We start from the raw sequence: 18432 nt of genomic DNA, 5'->3' as shown, positions 1-18432 counted from the left end.
CAATTATGTGAACTTTGATGATTCTTAGGGAAGATAAGAGTGGCTGGTACCATTCCAGTCAAGGGAAACATGTACACATGATAAGAGTAAGCAACACCTTGGCAGCAAATTCTATTTGCTACCAAGATTTAGATTTGGCTTTTGCTTCTGATCTGCAGTCTCTCCTGACAGTCCCCTCCTGCAGGAGCCGTTCCTGCTGCAGCCTGCTGATTGCTAACCTGTGCTAGAGATGCCACTTCAGGTACTGCTGATGTTGCTGCAATACTGGCTTTTTTTCTGTGTGGTGTAAATGTAAGCTTGCTGCTATTGGTGAAGCCTTGCAGCCGCTGCTCTGCCTCAGCAACATCAGGACTGGGCACCAGTGGGGGCTGTCTGCTTGCCTACCATGTCTGAGTCTCAGGGGAAAGGTAGATGTCCTGCATGCATCTCCACTGGGTCCATTCAGTGCTGAGGAGCAGCCTCAGCTGGTTCATAATGCTGCTCTGAAATGGCTTTCAGACTTCCCTGGGTGGTATGCATCCGTGTTCAAGTGGGGGGGGGTGTGCATGTGGGCACGCTGAGCTGGAGCAGCAGAGTGATGGGAAGTTAAATGCGTGAAAAGGATCTGAGAAAGACAGGGTCTGGCAGAGACATGATTTGTCAAAAGGGATTGGAGTACTGTGAAATCAGAACTCTCCTTGTAAGACTTGTTATTTTGGTGTTTGTTTTTTTTTCCCCTCTGCCCACAAGACTTGTGGGCGGGATCAATGTGTGGCAGAAGTTAATGCAGTCCCTTGGCTGCAGTCACACCTTCAGCAATATTTTCTGGTTGTTAGAAATATGTTGTGAATCTGCCTGTGCTACAGGAACAAGTTAAGTGGCCTCTGAGCTCTGTGGATATGCATGAATGATTTCTGTTCAGTAACTAAATTAAGAGCTAATTTAATAACAACACTTGGTATGTTAAGTAGGCTTATAAGATAAACCGACCAAGTTAATTAATTTAATAAAATTGAAATTGAAGGACCAATGAAGGGCCTGCAGTTGGCAGTTACTAAAATTCGTGACTCAGCTGGTTTGCAGAATGCTACTGAGCTCATATGATTTGGATGATCTTACTGTCATCAGGTGTCACGATTCAGAGAAAACTGTAACCAGCACTTTGTAAACAATCTCCAAGATGAAATTATTCTGTCATGTAACAAACAGAAACATTTCAGATCTTGTGGGTTTGCTGAGTTTAACAAAATTAGCAAGAAAAGTATGCTTTTCCATAGTATGTCTTCTCAGAAATTAATCTTTGGGAATGTCATCATATTATTTTGATCATTGACTTTCTCTCTGCATGTATTTATTTTCACCACACTAGATGGCCCTTAATTTTGTGCATACAATATTTAGGTTTTAACCAATTTCAGTTTCAAATTACAGTAGCAGCTGAAACTTCTTTAATAGGCAGACACAAATATGCAAAAAAGACCAGAGATTGGGGCAACCTATCATTTAATACAACTTTTGGCTTAATTTCCATGATTAGTTTTTCAGGTTTAGAAAGATCTAGTATTCTACCATCACTTTAGCTACTTTGCCCAGAACCTTCTTGTTTAGACTTAGAAGATGGAGAATATTTCAGAGATAACTGGGAAAATAAGGCAACAAACATTCTAAAAAGCAAAAATCCACAAGTGTTATATCAGTTCAAAATGGAGATGGACTTCAACAATTCAACTGATAGTACTATAGTAGGAAATGCCAGTTTCCTACTCACAGGGAGCTACAAGGTGTGGTGAGAGCTCAGTGGCAGAAGGACCAGGTGTGCTTTGTGTCCAGGTTTTGCTGAGCACACTCAGCCTCTCTTAACAGCCGTGTGTCTGTCTCCAGTTACTGTCTTCTCACCTGGAGAAGAAGGCACTTGTATTGTGAAAGCATTTGGTTATTACAAATAAAAAGACCTGCTGGTTCTGTGGAAATCTAATTCTTGTCTCAAAGCAGAAGTACACCAAAATGATGCCTGAGAAATCAGGCTAATGGTGTCTTAAATTCAGTGGTAGAGATTGTACAGTGATCCAGGAGAATCCATCCCTTCTTCTTTCCTTTCAATCTTAGCTTCCCCTCATACCTAAAATACTTGCTGTTGCAAGCTGACCTGATGTCTTCTTCTTGTCCCCAAGCTGTGGACCATAACTTGAGGACCTTTTAATTTGTTAACTACCTTTTTTAGGCAAAGTGAACTGTGGTGATGCCTGTCTCCTTCCTCAGGCTTCTCTTTTCTGAATTGACTAAGTCAGTGTCTTCATCCTCTCCTGTAGCTTATGTTTCCAAACCTCTGAACAGTCTTCCTTTTCTCCTTTGGACTCTGTGTCTCAGTTGTGTCCAAAATAGGATGCAAGAGACTGGCAGAGGCCTTGACAGCATGGGATAGGACAGCCTAATTACTTCCCAGTGTATACGTATTACACTATTAGAAACCGCCTTTGGCAAAAGCATCATGTTGCTGATTCACAAATTTTCTGGTGCCCTGCCACCCGCAGCTCTTATGACGGTATGGCTACCTTCCCAATATTGACTCATGTTTATTTGTATACTGATTCTGATTTTTTTCTTCCAAAATTTTGATTTGATCCTTCTCAGACTATCCTTTCATTTTACCATAACTGTTTTGAAATATTGCTCTATTTCCAAAGAAGTTCTGATGACTTTTTAAACCTTGAAATTAAAATCCGCATTAAAAAAAAACAAAAGAAAAACCAAAACAAAATAAAAAACCCCAAACCAAAACAAAAACAACACAAAAACCCACCACCAAAATGTATTTGTCACAATAAATCTTCATGTACTGAGATAGAGATTCAGATGTTCACAATCAATTTTGTTATTTTTAGCTCCAGCTCCTTAGTCTATTGCAGAAAGGCACATTCAGTTTGCAGTGAGAGCCCCTGTCCTGGGAAGACCTCATAAATTAGCTTGGTTAAATGCGTCGCCTGTTTATAAGTTTGAAAAGTCCTTTAATTTCAGTGCCCTTTTGGTTTGGAAGCTCAAGAGATATGACAGTCTTTAGACCCAAATTTGTCAGAAATGTTGCAAATTCATTGTAATTACACATTCGTCCCATTAAATTAGTAAATCCCACAAGCATTTGCTGGATAGGAAATACTTATCAAATAGTGTCAGAACACATGAAGAATAAAACGACATGTGGAAGGATTATGGCGTTTCAGCTCACTCAGCTGTATTAATTTGGGGAGTAATCCTGGACACAGTGCTTGTATCACTGTGTCTGACTTTTTGCAGTGCTGCACAAGCCACGAGCCATGTGTGACTGCAGACTCCCTAAGCTGTGGTACAGCCGTGCCCAGCAGCACAGGGTGGTACGTGCTGTCAAGCTCAAGTCCATGTTTGCTGTGCATTGCTGTATGGAAAGAGAAGTAGGAAATGTTTTGGGAGCTCCATCCTGAACAGCTGCAGCAGCGTGTCTGTGACCATGATACTTCACAACTGCAGTTGAGGACTTCTGCAGTTAGAAGCTTTGGTGCCAGCAGCCAGCCCGTGGTCCAAGTTTTTGGTAGTTCCTTATGAGCTGTTTCAACAGGCTTGGTGCATCCATCTGGTCACTCTGAAAAGGGAACTTGATGGTAGCATTTGGCCTGTTCATTGGCTTGGGTTTTATTTTTCCTTTCTACAGTGTGTGCTTTCTGCAACAGCTTTTTTGGTGTATTAGCTGTAGTGTTTGCCAATATCTTTGAAAGACACCCCATTCTCCATTACGGAGTTTTTAAAGAGAACAGGAATGAGGATGAAGGCCTTCATGACAAAAGCAGAGGTATTTTCTTGTGTCTGCATTTAGGAATTCAAAAGTCTTTTTACAGAAGAGGTCCATGGGACTTCCTTTTTACTGCCTCCCTCCCACCCCCTCTAGCAGCCTGTAAATGCCTAACTTCCACTCAAAACTAGGGTAGAAGTTTCAGAAGACTTTCTCTGTTTAACCAAACCAGTTACCGATGCAGCTGATGCTTTGTTACTTATGTTCCTTTCCAAATTAAGGAAATTGACTGTACAGATTTGTGCTCATTTAGCATTTTTTTCACTTGACTTGTTAAGTGAGGAATTTACTCCTAGTGTCGTTAAAGACATGCAGTCTAATGAGTGCGATAAGAAAATGGAATGGGCAGAAGCAAGAAATGCTTTAAATAGTTTTTCTGGTGGCCATGTTTTTTGAGAACTATCCACCAGCAGGTCTGCACTGGTGTAATTTCCCTTGTTATGCAGAAATATTCATTGCACCACGTTGCAGCTGGGGAGCAAAAGCTGTGGAGGTAGTAGAGGAAATTAAAAAGAGAGAAGCTCTGGAAAGAACAGCTTTGGAGTATCTGAGCATGGCAGAAAGGCTGAAGTAAGCAAATATTTTTGCTAAAACACAGTGCTGTTATGGGCCATCAGGAAAAGAACAGAAGAGATATTGGTTTAGCCAGCGAGCTACTGATGAGGGGAGGGTTAGAAGATACCTGGTAAAACTAACCATTTAAAAACCAGCAGGAGGAGCAGACACACACAGCCAAGGCTTCTAAAGGAACTGGTACAGGATACTACCAACTGCTAGGCAACCTTCTTGGGCATTCATGGAAAACAAGTGAGATACAAGGAAATTGGGCCTGGGAAATGTAGTAACAGCCTTTAACAAGATAAAAGCCATGTCCTTGGAAATTGTTAAGCTGAAAGTTCAAATAAAATGATTTCAAATGTTACAAAAGGTCAAACATGTCAGCACTTCTATCAAACTATGTTTTTCAGCTATTTTGAATTGAAATTGAATTAGCCCTTTCTGGTGGTGAAGAATTGCAGACCGTTTTCTGCAATGCTGCGGCAACAATTCCATCAGCACAGAAGAAAATTATGATAAGCTTGAAGTATTATTTTTTTTTATTTCATGATTGCTTGTGCCTGATTTTTTTTTATGGTGGTTTTCAAAATGTGCAGTCATTCCATGTACCATCATGTGGTGTCCTTGAATGACTGCTCTATCTCATCACAATTTAAATCAACACTGAGCTGCAACAAGTACATCCTTGACACAATGTACTGAGGGTGGGCCCAGTGACTTTTAAGTTTCGTGAGGCCATTCAAGATAAAAGATTGTGCTGACAAAACTCTGAGGGCCTCTGGACCAAAATTATGGGATTGCTGAGGAAACTGAGACCCTAGGGCTTGATTAACTGAAACATAAGCAAAATTATCTCTGTATTCCTTCCTCGTTGCAAAACAAAGGTGCTAATAATATTTTCTAAGGGCCTCTACAGAGAGGTGATATATTTCCAGCAGAGGCTGGATATTTCTAGCAGGCAGATTGAGAGGGAAGTTAGGATTTGGACTGACATTTATTTGACCGTCTTTCTTGCAAAAAGAGGACTTAGAAGAAGTCCCATGTCCCATAGCTGGAATGACTTGTCAGTTTCCATAGCCAAGGATAGAGAATAAAGAAGTTACTTGAGGGATTACAGCCTTCAAGTTTTGTTTTACTTAGTTTGAACTGTTTAGGAACAGGTATGCAGTTGGACATGCTGACTGTGAGCCTGGTGTATGACTCAGGTTTGAACTTTCAAGCAGTGGTGCTACTGGTTTTGTGTTTGTAAACTTGCAATGTCCTGGTATGAACAAGGCAAGCAGGACAGTTGTCAGGTAGCAGCAGTGCTGTTTACTTCACCTGAAAGGTCTCCTGAAAGGAACTGTACAGGGGGGGTTGCAGTAGGGGCTGCAAAGGATTGGGATTCTGGGCTCGGTACTAAGCTTTGATGCTGACCAGAGGACATACCAAGGGAGTGAGTTGTCTCCCTTTGATCTCACTCTCACTATTTATGGATGGGTGTGCAAGCACTTCCTACCATGGTGCTTCTTGTCACCTGGCAGAGAATCAATAGTGTCACGTCAGAAGAATCTGTTGCTTCGCTGTTGCAACTTAAATTTCATACTGAAATATTCACACCTTTTGCTGTTGTGTCCTGGAGGTAAGGACAGCCTGATTATAAAAAGTAAATGTGAGAGCAGTTAGCATATGAAGCTGAGCACTAGCATGTGACCATCAGGAATGGGCCCTACACTTCTTCCCACCTTTGGAGCAGCAGAAAACTGGGAACATCAAATGGAGTGAGCTCTGACTGAGCTTGTCAGGTCTCCAGCCCACCAAGGTGCTTTCATTGACTCTGTGGCTTATTTGGATGGTCACACAATCAAAATGAATGACAGCAGGTCACACACAAACAAGCAGAAGGGGGAGACTGGAAGTGGGGGCTTGGAATGGAAAAGGATGATAATTTACATAGAGCTTTGGTTTGTGCAGCAGGAAGACAGGCTTCAGCCAATGTATCAGAACCAGCTCAGTGTGCTTATATAGTGTGAAATCCTATTTATGAGTGCAAGAAGCAAGTAGAAACCATCAAATGAGACACCAGCAAGCATTACATTAATTTGCAGCACTGCCCAGCTGGAAGTCTGTAGCTTGTGAGGGCTGAATTTTTGGAGAGTGTGGTGCATGCACATGACAAAAGGCTTTAATGCCCTCTATCTTTGAAATTCACATGTGCACGCACAGTAGTTCATAGATCTTCACTGGGCTTGCAGAGATCACAGGGGCTTAATCTGCAAAGCATCCAGTGGCTTCTGAAACCTTTTCGCAAACTTAAATTTTCTTTTTACATTAATTCCAAACTGCTCAGCAGGTTCTCAAGGTTTGACCACATTTCAGGTTTTTTGGGATTTATATAAGATATTGAAGTGCTGTTCTCAGGGATGGTGATTTCGTTCCTTGTTTTATCTGTCACAAGCAGATGTTATTCTATACAAGGTTTCCTAACAAGATATTTGATGCGAATTTACTTTTCAACACCAAGAGTGTTTAACAACAAAATAAATATGACATATTCTGAACAGGAAATCTCTGCTGTCCTGTTAGGTTTGCATTTAGTTGTATTTGATCTTGAACGGTGCAGAGCCTGGATAACCAGCATGATTGAGAGCAACTCATGTCTGATATTGGTTGATGAGTGTTTTTGGATGAATATTCTTAGGGCAATGTCTAGGAAGATTCCTGCACCAACAGGGCTCTTGTGTGATTTTCTTTCCAGCTGAATTACTGCTGTTTCTGGAAAAATGAGGCAAGAAGTAATATTGACCTTTTTTCTGTATTCAGAGAGTTCCCTGTCCTGCACGTTGTAAGGAGGCAAAAGAACCCAAATATGAGCTCAAGTAAGAAAACAAGCTAATGCACTTGAGAAAAGAGTAGCTACTAGAAAGGAAAGGGAGATTTGGAGTTAGGGTGCTGTGAAGAGCAAACGAGCACAACTGAAAAGAGAATCCTGATAGGATGCAGAAAAACACTGTGACATTGTGTATTGGGTCATACTGGTGAGGTAGTCTTTGGGAAGAGCTAGTCCAGTGGGGTCCCTCACTGTTAATGACTGTGGTAAAAGAGTCCCCATTTGGAAATCACAATTTGTAGGCTGGCAAGCACCAGGGTGTCCTATTCTTAGGAGGCAACTTTGTTTCAGGAATTGTTGCTAGTTAGAAAGTTTGCAGATGGGTCATTAATGCCAATAGGGTGGCATTTTTCCTAAGATGATAAAATGCAGAATTTGTAGAAGTTCATGATTATAAGAGCTTCTGTATTCTGTTTGACGGATTTTGACACAAGTTTCTCAATGCCAACTTTATTTTCCTTGTATATGAGTTTGGGGGGAGTCCATTCATGTAAGTGAATATTTTAAAAAACGCTGTAGGAGCTCTATGCGGTGGGATATGTAGAATATTTGAAGGGATGAGAAGCTGGTTTATGTTCGTCTATTCTGTGTCACAATCCAGAGTGAGGTAATCTCTGAACTCTTTCATCCTTAATCCAGTGTCACAACACTGTGTAGACACATCACTTGTGGACTTGCATCTCAGATTTTAACTGAGAAACATAAGTCTGAGGAGTTCTGGTAGGTGTTGCGTGACACAGAGAAGGTGCACACTGGTAACGAGGTGTAATGTGCAATGATGCAGGAGGGAGGCATCCTTCTGCAGATCTTTGGGGTGGATAGTAGTAATAAAATTTAACCCAGGACTTTGTATTGTGTTGTGTTGTCATTCAAGTGTAAGTTTTCAGACTAGAGTTTTTGTAGTACAAGTCTCATGCCTATACTTGTACAGACCTTCTTAAGGGTTTCTTGTCCAAAAAATGGAACTAAATCTCTTGGGAATCCCTAGAAAAGGTCCCATTAGTCTGTAAGTACAGCTTGTAAGAATTTGTCTAGCTTGGGCAGCTTGAATTGTTTTTCCCTGATTACCTGCTTGTTGTTTTTCTTCTGTCGTAGTTTTAGCAGATACTCACCAAGCAACTGCTATTATACAATATTGTTTGTTATTTCCAAAACTGGATTTGAAGGGTGATGATTCATATCCCATTAAACCTTTAAAATCTTTTGTGCAATTCTGAGTGCACCGGAGCTTTTTCGTTTAATGCTGAAAGTTACAGACTTTTAGCCAACATATTCTTGCATTTTTTCCACGCAGAGAGTTGCTGGTTGAGTTGGTACCAATTGCACTGCAGCTTTTCAACATTCTTTCTGAAGAAGCATTGCCCTGGTTAACCCGGGGAAAATACCCAGTTGTTCACTTCTGAGGCCAAAGTATAACATGCCCATGAGATAAATCTTGACGTGCTTTGTTCTTGTTACTGTTCATTTCATCACACCCCAGAGCCTGCCTGCTTATCTTAGGCCATTTTAATCTTAAGAGTCAGACTTAGGTAATCGTGGTGCCTTTCTGAAAATCATGAGCTCTTGGCAGATACCTCTGCTTTTCTCAGAGACGCTTGAGCAAATGTTTACCCAGGACACTTAACCTGACAGTAAGTGTGTGTGACCATGTGCTGGAACTTCCTGTGGGGTAGTTGAGGTAGGTGACCTGCTCCGGCCTATAACAAAATTGTTTGACTATATAGGGCTCAGAAGTGCTATAGAAGATGGGCTTATCTCATTGTTGGAACTGTTGTCTACCTTGTTGACTGAGATGATAAAAAAAATTCTGTTCAGTTGGTCTGAAAGTTTTGAGTTCAGAAATATTCTCATGGCTTTTTTGCCTGACAAAATTTTAAGTTAATTTTTTCTCTGATTTTTTTTAGTCCATGACAAGTGGCAGTATCCGTAGATGCTTCCGTGATCCAAACTGAACTGGCGTCTTTCTGACTTCATATCTTGATGGACTGCAGTTACATTTCAGTGATTTAACACCTTTATTTTTAAAAGTAGGCAGCAAGAGAAGGAAAATAGTAAAGGCTTGTAGTAAGTTGGATAGGTCCTGGGATTAGTGGGGGAAATAAGAATCTTTTCTTCTGGCTTTGGACGCATTGAAACTGGCTCAGAAGTCCGCAGGTTAAAATCTTCCATACTTTTACAGCAATAGCTTATCTGATATGAGATTTTTTGCAAATCAGTTGAATTTAGACAGTCACTTAAAATTCTTATGGCACCCTTTTTGGCATGTAACAATCTTTTTCAAGAACAAAATGAAGGAAAATAAAAAACAAAGCAAAAAACACCAGATACTTTCAAGCAATGAACAGCCTTTCTTTCAGAAGTACCAAACACTCAGCAGTTTCCTGATTGCACTGGCAGCAGGTGGGTTTTCCTGGGTCTGAATATCAGAGTGCTTTAGATTTTTTCACAAAGACAGCTTGGTATACTGGCTAAATTGGAACCACTGGTCTTGTCCTAATGTGGACAGCCAGGGAGGGAAGTAGAGGTGCCTTGTGGTAGTGGGAGCCAGTTGACTCATTCCAAGAACGTCATCTCAGGGCGTTCGTGCTGCACAACTGGTGGTTCATAAGTTCCCATCCTACCTTGGGACATGGTATTTTTAATATGTGGCTGGACTCACAGTTACTGTGAAGAGCACAGACTTAGGCCTGTGTCTCAGTATTTGAAAATGTTGTCAGCTATTCCTCTTGGAAAGCTTTTGCACTGAGAACTTCCAGCCTCTGATCTGCCTGAAGCCAGCTAGGGACCATTTTAGCAGTTCTTGTTTGAGATTTTTCTTGGCAAGTCTAATAGTATATAACAATATGTAAATAGAACATAAATTCTTCCTTTCGCTCCTGTAGCTGTGGAAAAGGTCACCTTATGCTCTATTTGGAGACCAGAACCTTCTCTTAAAGATGCTTCCAGTGGCCTACAACATAAACACTGGTTCAAAACTGTTGTTCTGTTTGGAACAGCAGACAGAGCCCTGGCCTAGTTGCTCTATTGAGTGGAAAAATGTTTAATCAGTGCTGAGTGTTTTAGATGGAACAAGCTTTCACAGCTGGCAGAACTTCAAGAAAATCCAAAGATCTCCCTGCGTGGATACCAGGAGACACATGATAACTGTCTGGGGCTGTTCATGACATTGTAAGGCCAGGTTGTTTACTCTGTTAACTTTACAGTCTTGATTTAGTCATGCTTACCTGAATTACACAAGTAATATACATCAGTTTTGCAGAAAGAGGGGTAAGCACTGCAGCCAATTAAAAATTTTCTTTCTGAATTATTCCATCCCACAAAAAAAGCTGTACAAGTACTGGTGAGAGTAAGTTCAAACTTTAGTATTCTACAATCCTAAGGCATACTACTTCTAGCAATCTTCCAAACTGCTATCAGATTTAGTCCTAAGGTATACATAGCCTTTGGTAGAGAGGACAAATAAAAGAATAATGAAGGCAAGAGGGGAATTATAAGAGTTTTTCTTTCATTTAGCAGCACACCAAAGAGCATCTGTGGTTGAGTGAAAAAAAAAAAAAAAGAAGGCAAAATTCCAGGTCATCAATACCACGTTTGTTTAGTTTCGGTAATTGTGTTTTAGGAAGATTAAAAAGTACTGCTAAATGTTGTTCTTAAAGCTGTGGAAGAGAGGAAGGCTTCAGCTTACTCCTTACAGTCACAAACACAGTCATGTCTCATCATTTCTACTTTTTTTACCTATTTTCTACAGTTGGAAAGCCAGATTGTTTCCATTCTAAGGGAATTTTCCTGTAAGTTGTTTACAAGTTAAAATAAAGAGTTTATTAACTTCAGTGTTTTAGTTTTGTTTCAACTAGATTTAAGAGTATCCCATGGAAAAGAAGGAAGTGGAAGTAAACCAAACCAACTATTTTAGTAGAAGGTTGGTTTTTTAAAAACAAACAAAAAGTCAAACAAAACATCAGTTGGAGATGTTGAATTTTAGAAGTATAGCTAGTCTCAGCCCAAGAAACTCTAATTTCAGATTTTTCCCTTTGGAACTTAGTTATTCTTTTAATATTAATCCAATTTTGAGATGGCTGTGTTAAGTGTGTTGTGAACTAAATAGTTAGGCAAAGGAAAGAAACCCTTACTACTGGTGTACTGGTTAGACAGTTCTGTAAATCGGAAAGTGAGCATATACTAAGAGAAATCAGGATTGTTAGTAATTCCTTTTCATTTGGTTAATTGTTCCCAAGTCTGATTTTGACCTGAGTTTAGGAGTTATGTGGCAATGCTAGTCCAAAACAAAATGGACTTGCTAACTGAAGAATGCTGAGTATGAGACAGGCAGGAATTCTAAGTGTAGTGTGTTGAAACTAGTTGGTTGGGGCTTCTTTTTTTTGCCTTGAGCTTTGCTTCAGGACAGTAGAAACCCGAAAATTAGACAAAGGGCTAGTGCCTTTGAAGTAAAAATGTATCTAGTGAAGGTTTCATATGTGAAGGTTTTAAAAACAAACTTTGTTAACATTTACAAATTTTTTAATACAGATGGAATTAAAAACAATTTAATCATTCTTTAGTAACATGCAAATCTGGATCACCAGTTCAAAGATTGTCTGTACACAGATGCACTTCATGAAAAGCTTGAAGCATTCCTGCAGCACAGGGAGGAATCCCAGTGAGCTTAGATGAAGAGTTGCCAGGGACGAGGTGCAGCAGCAGGTTCATGGCCTTGCAATTAGCCCACAGAAAGATGGGAGCAAGTTCCAGCAAGGTCTTGTAGATGTCCAGATGTGAATTGCAAACTACCCTGAGAAATGGGAACAATCTATTCCACCGCTGGTCTTACTCCACATTCAGCATATAATGGGGTGTTTATTTCTGCTGCTGTCAGTGAAAACATGAAAACTACCTTTCACACTGTAAAATCAGTGTAAATTACTCAGACAAAAGGATAGGTACTAATGTAGTCTATTACAAGTAAATGAGCTGCATTTCCAGCACTGCTTTAAGTCGTGGTCCTCTGATTCAACATAATCAACCATCCTATTGTAACAAGAGGATTATTTCTAAATTCCCTTGTTTTATATAGCTCCTAGCTGAGGAAGGATTCGTTTGTGTATTACCATATAAATTCCAGATAACAACCAAAAACTTCAGTGTCTCTTTGTTTGATTCTGGAAAGACACACTGCAAGAATCTGGCATACAATGTCCTAGTGTAAGTTTGTTTTCAGCAGACCAAAGATCAAATACTTCACTGCCTTTGCCTGTGTCAGCATGTCTGTGTCAGATTTGAGGCAGAGTGTCATCTAAGTGTCTTGGATGATCCTGATAGAGAAAAGGTGCTCCCTCTTCTTGCAGTGCTGGCTTTTGACTAAAAAAAAACCCAAACATAAATAATAGGAAGCCCGTGGGAAACTTGTAGCTCGTAAGTAACATAGTGTAGTTTACACTTCATTTCATTGACTTGTACTGTTCACCTCTTGTCCCTTGGGTAAGTCCCTCATAAAACCTCTCTCTGCTCATGGCTCTAATCCAATCTTTCTCATAGAAGTGGTCTGAGTTTGGGAATTTGCTTCCTTTTTCTCTCTTGTTTACAAAAGCTTGTTGCAGAGGCCACAGGGAGCATCTCATCGGGTGCAACAGCTCTGAAAGTGACTTAGACTGCTCTGAAGGCTGCAGATGGTGGGTTAAGCCTCCTTTTACTATTTTCAGCCCATGCCAAAATCAGACTTCTCTGGCCTGTGTGTGCAGACTGCTTTTTGCAGGGCTCCTCATGGCAGGTGGGCTCAGGTTTCCAGGCTCTGACATTGCCAGTCCTGACTTTCTACCTCGAAGTCAGCTGTGCCACATCGAATCAAGGAATCCTGCTTTCTTCTCAACACTTGGCCTGCTGGACCATTACCATGACAATGGAGGATTATTGACTCTCATAGTCATGATGCTTTTTATTTAAGGCTCGCTTTGATTTGGGGCAGTAGTGTTCACTGGCCCAGAGAAGCAATGGTCTCCTCCAGGTGAAGAGCAAGGAGAGAAACACGCTTTTGAGAAGGAGGAGAAAGAGGGAAAGAATTGGCTGAAGAGGCTGAATGGAATCCGTAATGGATGCAGTTATTAGCTGGGAAGGACCCAAAAGCAGCCCGTGACTCCTTAAGACAATTAAAAGCAAATTGTCTGGCTGAGCGATCCCAGAGCAAGGAAGATGCTCCCCCAGACTATAATTCAAGAGATTGAATGGCCCTCAAAAACTGAGAGCTGAAAGAAAAAAAAACCCCAGAAGATGAGGCAAATGATGGAACAGATGTGAGTGCTTTTGTTGGGAAGACTGGAGGCTAGCAGGATGGCGATAGGCTAATTTGAGGCAAATAATACCAGGTTCCTTTCATATGCAGAACAGCACTTTGATCCAATGTGGATGAAAGTACTGAAAAGTGGAGAGGATGGCAGGGGGTCCTTTGTCTCTGACAAAAAAGGCATCTGCCAGGCTCTAACCCCCTTTTCCCCGCCCCCTTAGCCTAGCAGGCCACTCCAACAATGCTAGCAAAGGGGACAAGTGTCTCCTGACAGCTGAAGAAATATCCAGGGGGAGAATGAGGTTTGCAGCAATATGTATACCAGAGAGCTTAATCGATTTTTTCCACAGTACAAAAAGGGAGAGGGTTGGGGGAAGACAGAGATCACAGTGAAAATGGGAGGTGAGAGATAAAAAATCCCTTTCTAATAAACTTGTTACTTTTGTTCTTTGAATACATCTTTTTCAGGAGATGCTTTGATGCTAGTATGAATACACTTAATGGAGCAGAGTAGGATGGAGTTGCTGGAGGGGGGTGTGAAGTAAGGAAGAATGGTTTTGCAAGGAGGATGAATGTGGAGTGATTTCTGTGGATTCCAACAGAGGAAGCATCTTGAAAGTAGTAAAACAGTGCAATGCAAAAGATACCTGCAAGACAGATGCATACTTTCTGTATCATTTTTTGGAAGAGCTCACAAATTCTTGCATTTGATTTCTAAGCAAAATTGAAAATTTATTTTCAACCTTTCCTTATTTTCTGTTTTCTCAACTGCTTGAAATTACTAGAAATCAAAGGAGTGCAGTATTGAATGTGGAGTTAGGAAGGCAAGCAGTATTTGTGCCAAGCAAATATAACAGTTGCAGACTAGCTGCTGATCTGCTCTCTGCTTCTAATGCTCTGTTGACTTTCTTCAGCTTTTCACATCTAGTAAACAAGACTGGGATCCGATTTGCAGTTTGAAGGGCTGTGATCTTCTTAAGTGTCATTTTGCACCTAGTCTATTGTTTTCTTTGAGAAGTAACTACAGATAAGAGTTATCAACTTCTGAGCAACACCTATCTCAGTAAATTAAATCCTTTAAGAACAGTAGGTTCAGGAGTCTTCCTTCTCTTGAGATCTTGACAGTGTTTATCCATTATTATTTACTGAAGATAACCTCCTCACCAGGGCAGAACTTTAAGCAACACCTGGTATTGCAAACAGGTCCCTCCCTCTTTATCCCCACACGCCTTCACTTCTTGTACCCCAAGAAGGTACAAGTGGTACAGAAATTGAGAGGAACTATCACATTTCTTTAAGAGGCTGTGCACTCATGCCGATGCAAATTGTACTCCTGTGTAGTTGTTCAGTAGGTGTGCCATCATGCCCCTCCAGCAGATGCCACTGTTCTGCTCAGAACAGCTGATGTGGAGAGTATTTTTGGCAACAGCATTTCCTGCATTCCTGTTGTGCAAAACCTGATGTGTGAGTTGCTGTAACTTATTAGGGAGGGCTAATTTTCAAGGACATTGATGCTCTCTTGACTTCTGTCCCTTTGTTGTATCTTGACTTTTCTTGCTCCCAGTGCAGAGGGACTTGAGCTGCTGCTGCTGCCCTCAAAGGAGCTGAGACTACCCGTGTCCCTCACAGCATCAAAGTGGAAGTCCACTCTCTGGGTTGGGAACTTTAGGTCGTTCTTATGTGACTTCTCTCTCAGGTGCTGCAAACAGCGATTGGAAGCTGGTCTAGACCCAGGCGGGGAAAGATGTTGCTCATGGGGAAGTCTGACAACATGGGCATGAGAAAGGACAACATCTGTGTGGCTCGATCTGGCTGCTACAGTCCAGACCAAGTCTGTTTGGAGGACAGACTGAATCTGTTTCACTTGAGGAATACTGCAAGGGAGGAGGGAAGAGATGTGCATGGAGCTGAGGGTTGCATGCAGAGCAAGTGACAACAGGAGTGCAGGCTGCGGGGGTACAGTGGGGAGAGGAAGATTTGCTTTGTTCTCATGTCTTTCCCAGCAGGCTAGTGTTTTCCCTACAGAAATTGGTTAGCCTCTTCTGGTTTGTGTCTGGGTGAAACTCAAAAGGTAAAGATCACAAAGCCTCTTTGATGTCACAGTCCCTGCCTGCTCTGTGGACAGGGAATGTCTGGTCATTGTTTCAGAGGCTGCAAAGTCTAGAGAGGGACATATTGCTTTAATGGTAAATTGCAAAGCAGATGATCCTATGGGAGTCAAATAGCTTACGAAATAAGCCATTCCCATGGAAGTGCTTTTGGATGGACTGATTATACATATAAGATTTTCCTGGCATGACCTGGCAGTCCTTGGGTATAGAAATCCCATGTTTTCAGCATGGATTTGGCTTATATCTCAGTGAACCTTCTCTGGCCATTAACATCCATTACAACTTCTCTGTGTGGGAGAAGTGGAAAAACAATGGCTTTGGAGTATGATAAACTCAAGCCTGCAAGCAAACTTTTATTCGGGCATTAAGTGGTTTCAGTCTGGTCTTGTTTCATTCACTTTTAAATTAAACAGAGGTCCTTTGCAAGATGACCACTTTATTTTGATGTAACTTTGCTGAGTGTTCACCTGGAGGTATTATTTTAATCCAGTGCAGTTTGTACCAACAACGTGAATTATTGCCCTCCTTAAAAACATGAGATGGGATTGAATGTTACTGTTCATTAACACCTCTCCAGAACTAATGCTAAATTATGTGCTTTTGTATTGGGCTAAATACACTGTGATTTGGATCCAAACAAGTAACTCTAGCTGTAGTGGGGACAGCGATTCCAAATTTGTTGGAATTTGCACCTTTCTGTAGAAGAGAGATTGTTGTTCTGGAGGAGGGAAATTGCACCTGTTTGTTCTCACATCTGCTCTGTAATCCTCAAATTTAGTTCATACAATCTCAGATTATTAACAGTGTGCTTCCTCATGTGTGAGTTTCATGGTGTTGTCAAATACTTCCAGTTCCGGAGTGCCTTTGATGGTGTTTGAGGCAAATATCCAGGAGGAGTTAATTACACAGAGACTAACCAGACATTCCCAAGAGTAATTTTTGAAAAATTTCAAAGCAATATCTCTGAGCTTACTTCCTTTAAAAAAGCCAGTAGGTATTAGGAAAGCTTGTGTCTAGTTTTGGTATGAAAACTGGTGGTAGCTTGAGTATGCACTATGCTGAGGAGAGATGGTGATGTTTTACTTGCCAGGCGCTGACAGAGGACTACTCCCTGTGCTGGTGATTATTCAGCTCCACATTTCACCAAAGGTGCCCACTGGCATCCCATATTCAGCCTGGTGAGCTTCTACCCCAAGTCTTTCCTTGGTTCCCTGCCTTTCTGGAGCTCGGTGACCACCGGCTGCAGTGGCTGGAGCAGCTAGGGAGAGTTGTGGAGGTTCTGCCTTGTCTGTTTGGCTCCGGAGGCACCTGTGAAGTGTTGCTCCAAAGCGCTCTCTTCTCCCTTTTAAGTGAGGTGAGCGTTGCCCAGGCGTGGGGTGGCTGGATCAGCAGCTGCCTCTGGGTCAGGTCCTGAGGCCACTGCCTTGGGAGAGCCTTGCTGTGCTCTGCTGGTCTTCTACCTTTTTGGTCAGTGGAAAGGCTCCCTGGTGGTAGGAGCTGTGGCAGCTGGATAGTTTGTCTTGAGGCAAAGGGAATGGGAGTGTTTGCATTCCCAGGGAAAGGCCCAGGAGGAGGGAATGCAGGCAGCCCTGATGCCTTCGGAGGCAGTCAGCTCGGAGAGAGTGAGTGCTGGTTGACTCCCTGCAAACCCCAAAGGCCACCGTCCTTCCCTTGTCTGCTCCAGAGAGCCCTTCCTGCCTGAAATAGATGTTGTCTTAGAGAAGGAGACACAAAGCAGGAAACAACAGCCTGGTACTGTTCTTGTGGATGAGGAAGGAAAGGCAAACAAGGAGAAGCCATGCTTAATTTAGGTAGCCAGCTGAGGAGCTATGAGGACAGGAGCCCGTCATGTCCTGGGGCTCTGTAGTGGTCAGGTGAACCGTCATCTAGGGGAGAAAGATTTCCCCTGATTCCACCTGCCCCTTTGTATCTTCTGTATTAACCATGTCACGGGCAAAACCCCATGGAATTAAATGTGGTGGGTCAGTTCCCTCTGAGCAGGCCCACAGGAAACAAGGTGTGAGTATCTGTGAACCCAGGGGAGGCGTGTGTTGGTGAGATGAGGATTGGCTCAGAGCCAGTCCTGTACTTGGAGCAGGGCAGCTGCAGAGAGCCCTCGTCAGGTGGCTGTGTGTCTGTGACCTTCCCATGGGATGAAAAGAGAACTTACCAGGAACTCTGTCTTTTCCTCCCTCTCCCCCTCCCTCAGGTGGTCTTTGCTTTGAATCAGACTCTCTTGCAGCAGGAGAGACTCCGAGCAGGCAGTGTCCAGATCCCCTATACGACCGAAGACCTTATCAAGCATTACAACTGTGGGGACCTCAGCTCCATCATCTTCAACCATGACACTTCTCAAGTGAGTCTAGCCACCACAGCCCTTGTACTGTGCACATGTCCCTTCAGCGCTAACCCCTGTCACACTTGTGCTTGTCTGTCCCCAAGGCAGGCCCTTTACAGGTGAGGGCCAAGGGCATGCTTCTGGCTCCCTGACCCATCTGCTTTCCTGAACCTCATGTTCCAGGAGTCTGCAGCACCTCAACCCCTGTCTCGCTGCACACAAGCAGCAAAGGTTCACTTGGCTTTCCCCTTTGGATGAGTGGCATGTTCGTTTTAGCATCAAAGCTCTGTGAGTTAATCCGTTATTTTGTTAAGGACTCTGTGGAATTACTCTAGCTTAGGTATGAGTAAATTTAACACCAATATAGAACAACAGCAGGCTCTTTTGTGCTAAATGTGACAGAGAAATGCACTCGCGACTTGGGCACTTGTGTAAGGCTGGGCAAGTTGAAAGCTTTCTAATGTCCCCTATCAGGATGAGTGG

General features: G+C 42.2%; 1 protein-coding gene across 1 annotated transcript in view; it reads left to right on the top strand.

Moving 5' to 3' along the window:
* TRABD2A (TraB domain containing 2A) overlaps positions 1-18432 on the top strand; it is a 68606-nt gene that overhangs the window by 25793 nt on the left and 24381 nt on the right. The window contains exon 4 of the mRNA XM_027670270.1: positions 17821-17967. Within this exon, the coding sequence (XP_027526071.1) occupies positions 17821-17967 (147 nt within the window). The remainder of the gene's footprint in view (positions 1-17820; positions 17968-18432) is intronic.

This window comes from Neopelma chrysocephalum, unplaced genomic scaffold (genome assembly GCF_003984885.1).
Source record: "Neopelma chrysocephalum unplaced genomic scaffold, ASM398488v2 Primary Assembly neopelma1_96821, whole genome shotgun sequence".
Classification (NCBI taxonomy): Eukaryota; Metazoa; Chordata; class Aves; order Passeriformes; family Pipridae; genus Neopelma; species Neopelma chrysocephalum.
The sequence above is the reverse complement of the archived record's forward strand: the minus strand, read 5'-3'. Positions and strand labels throughout refer to the sequence as shown.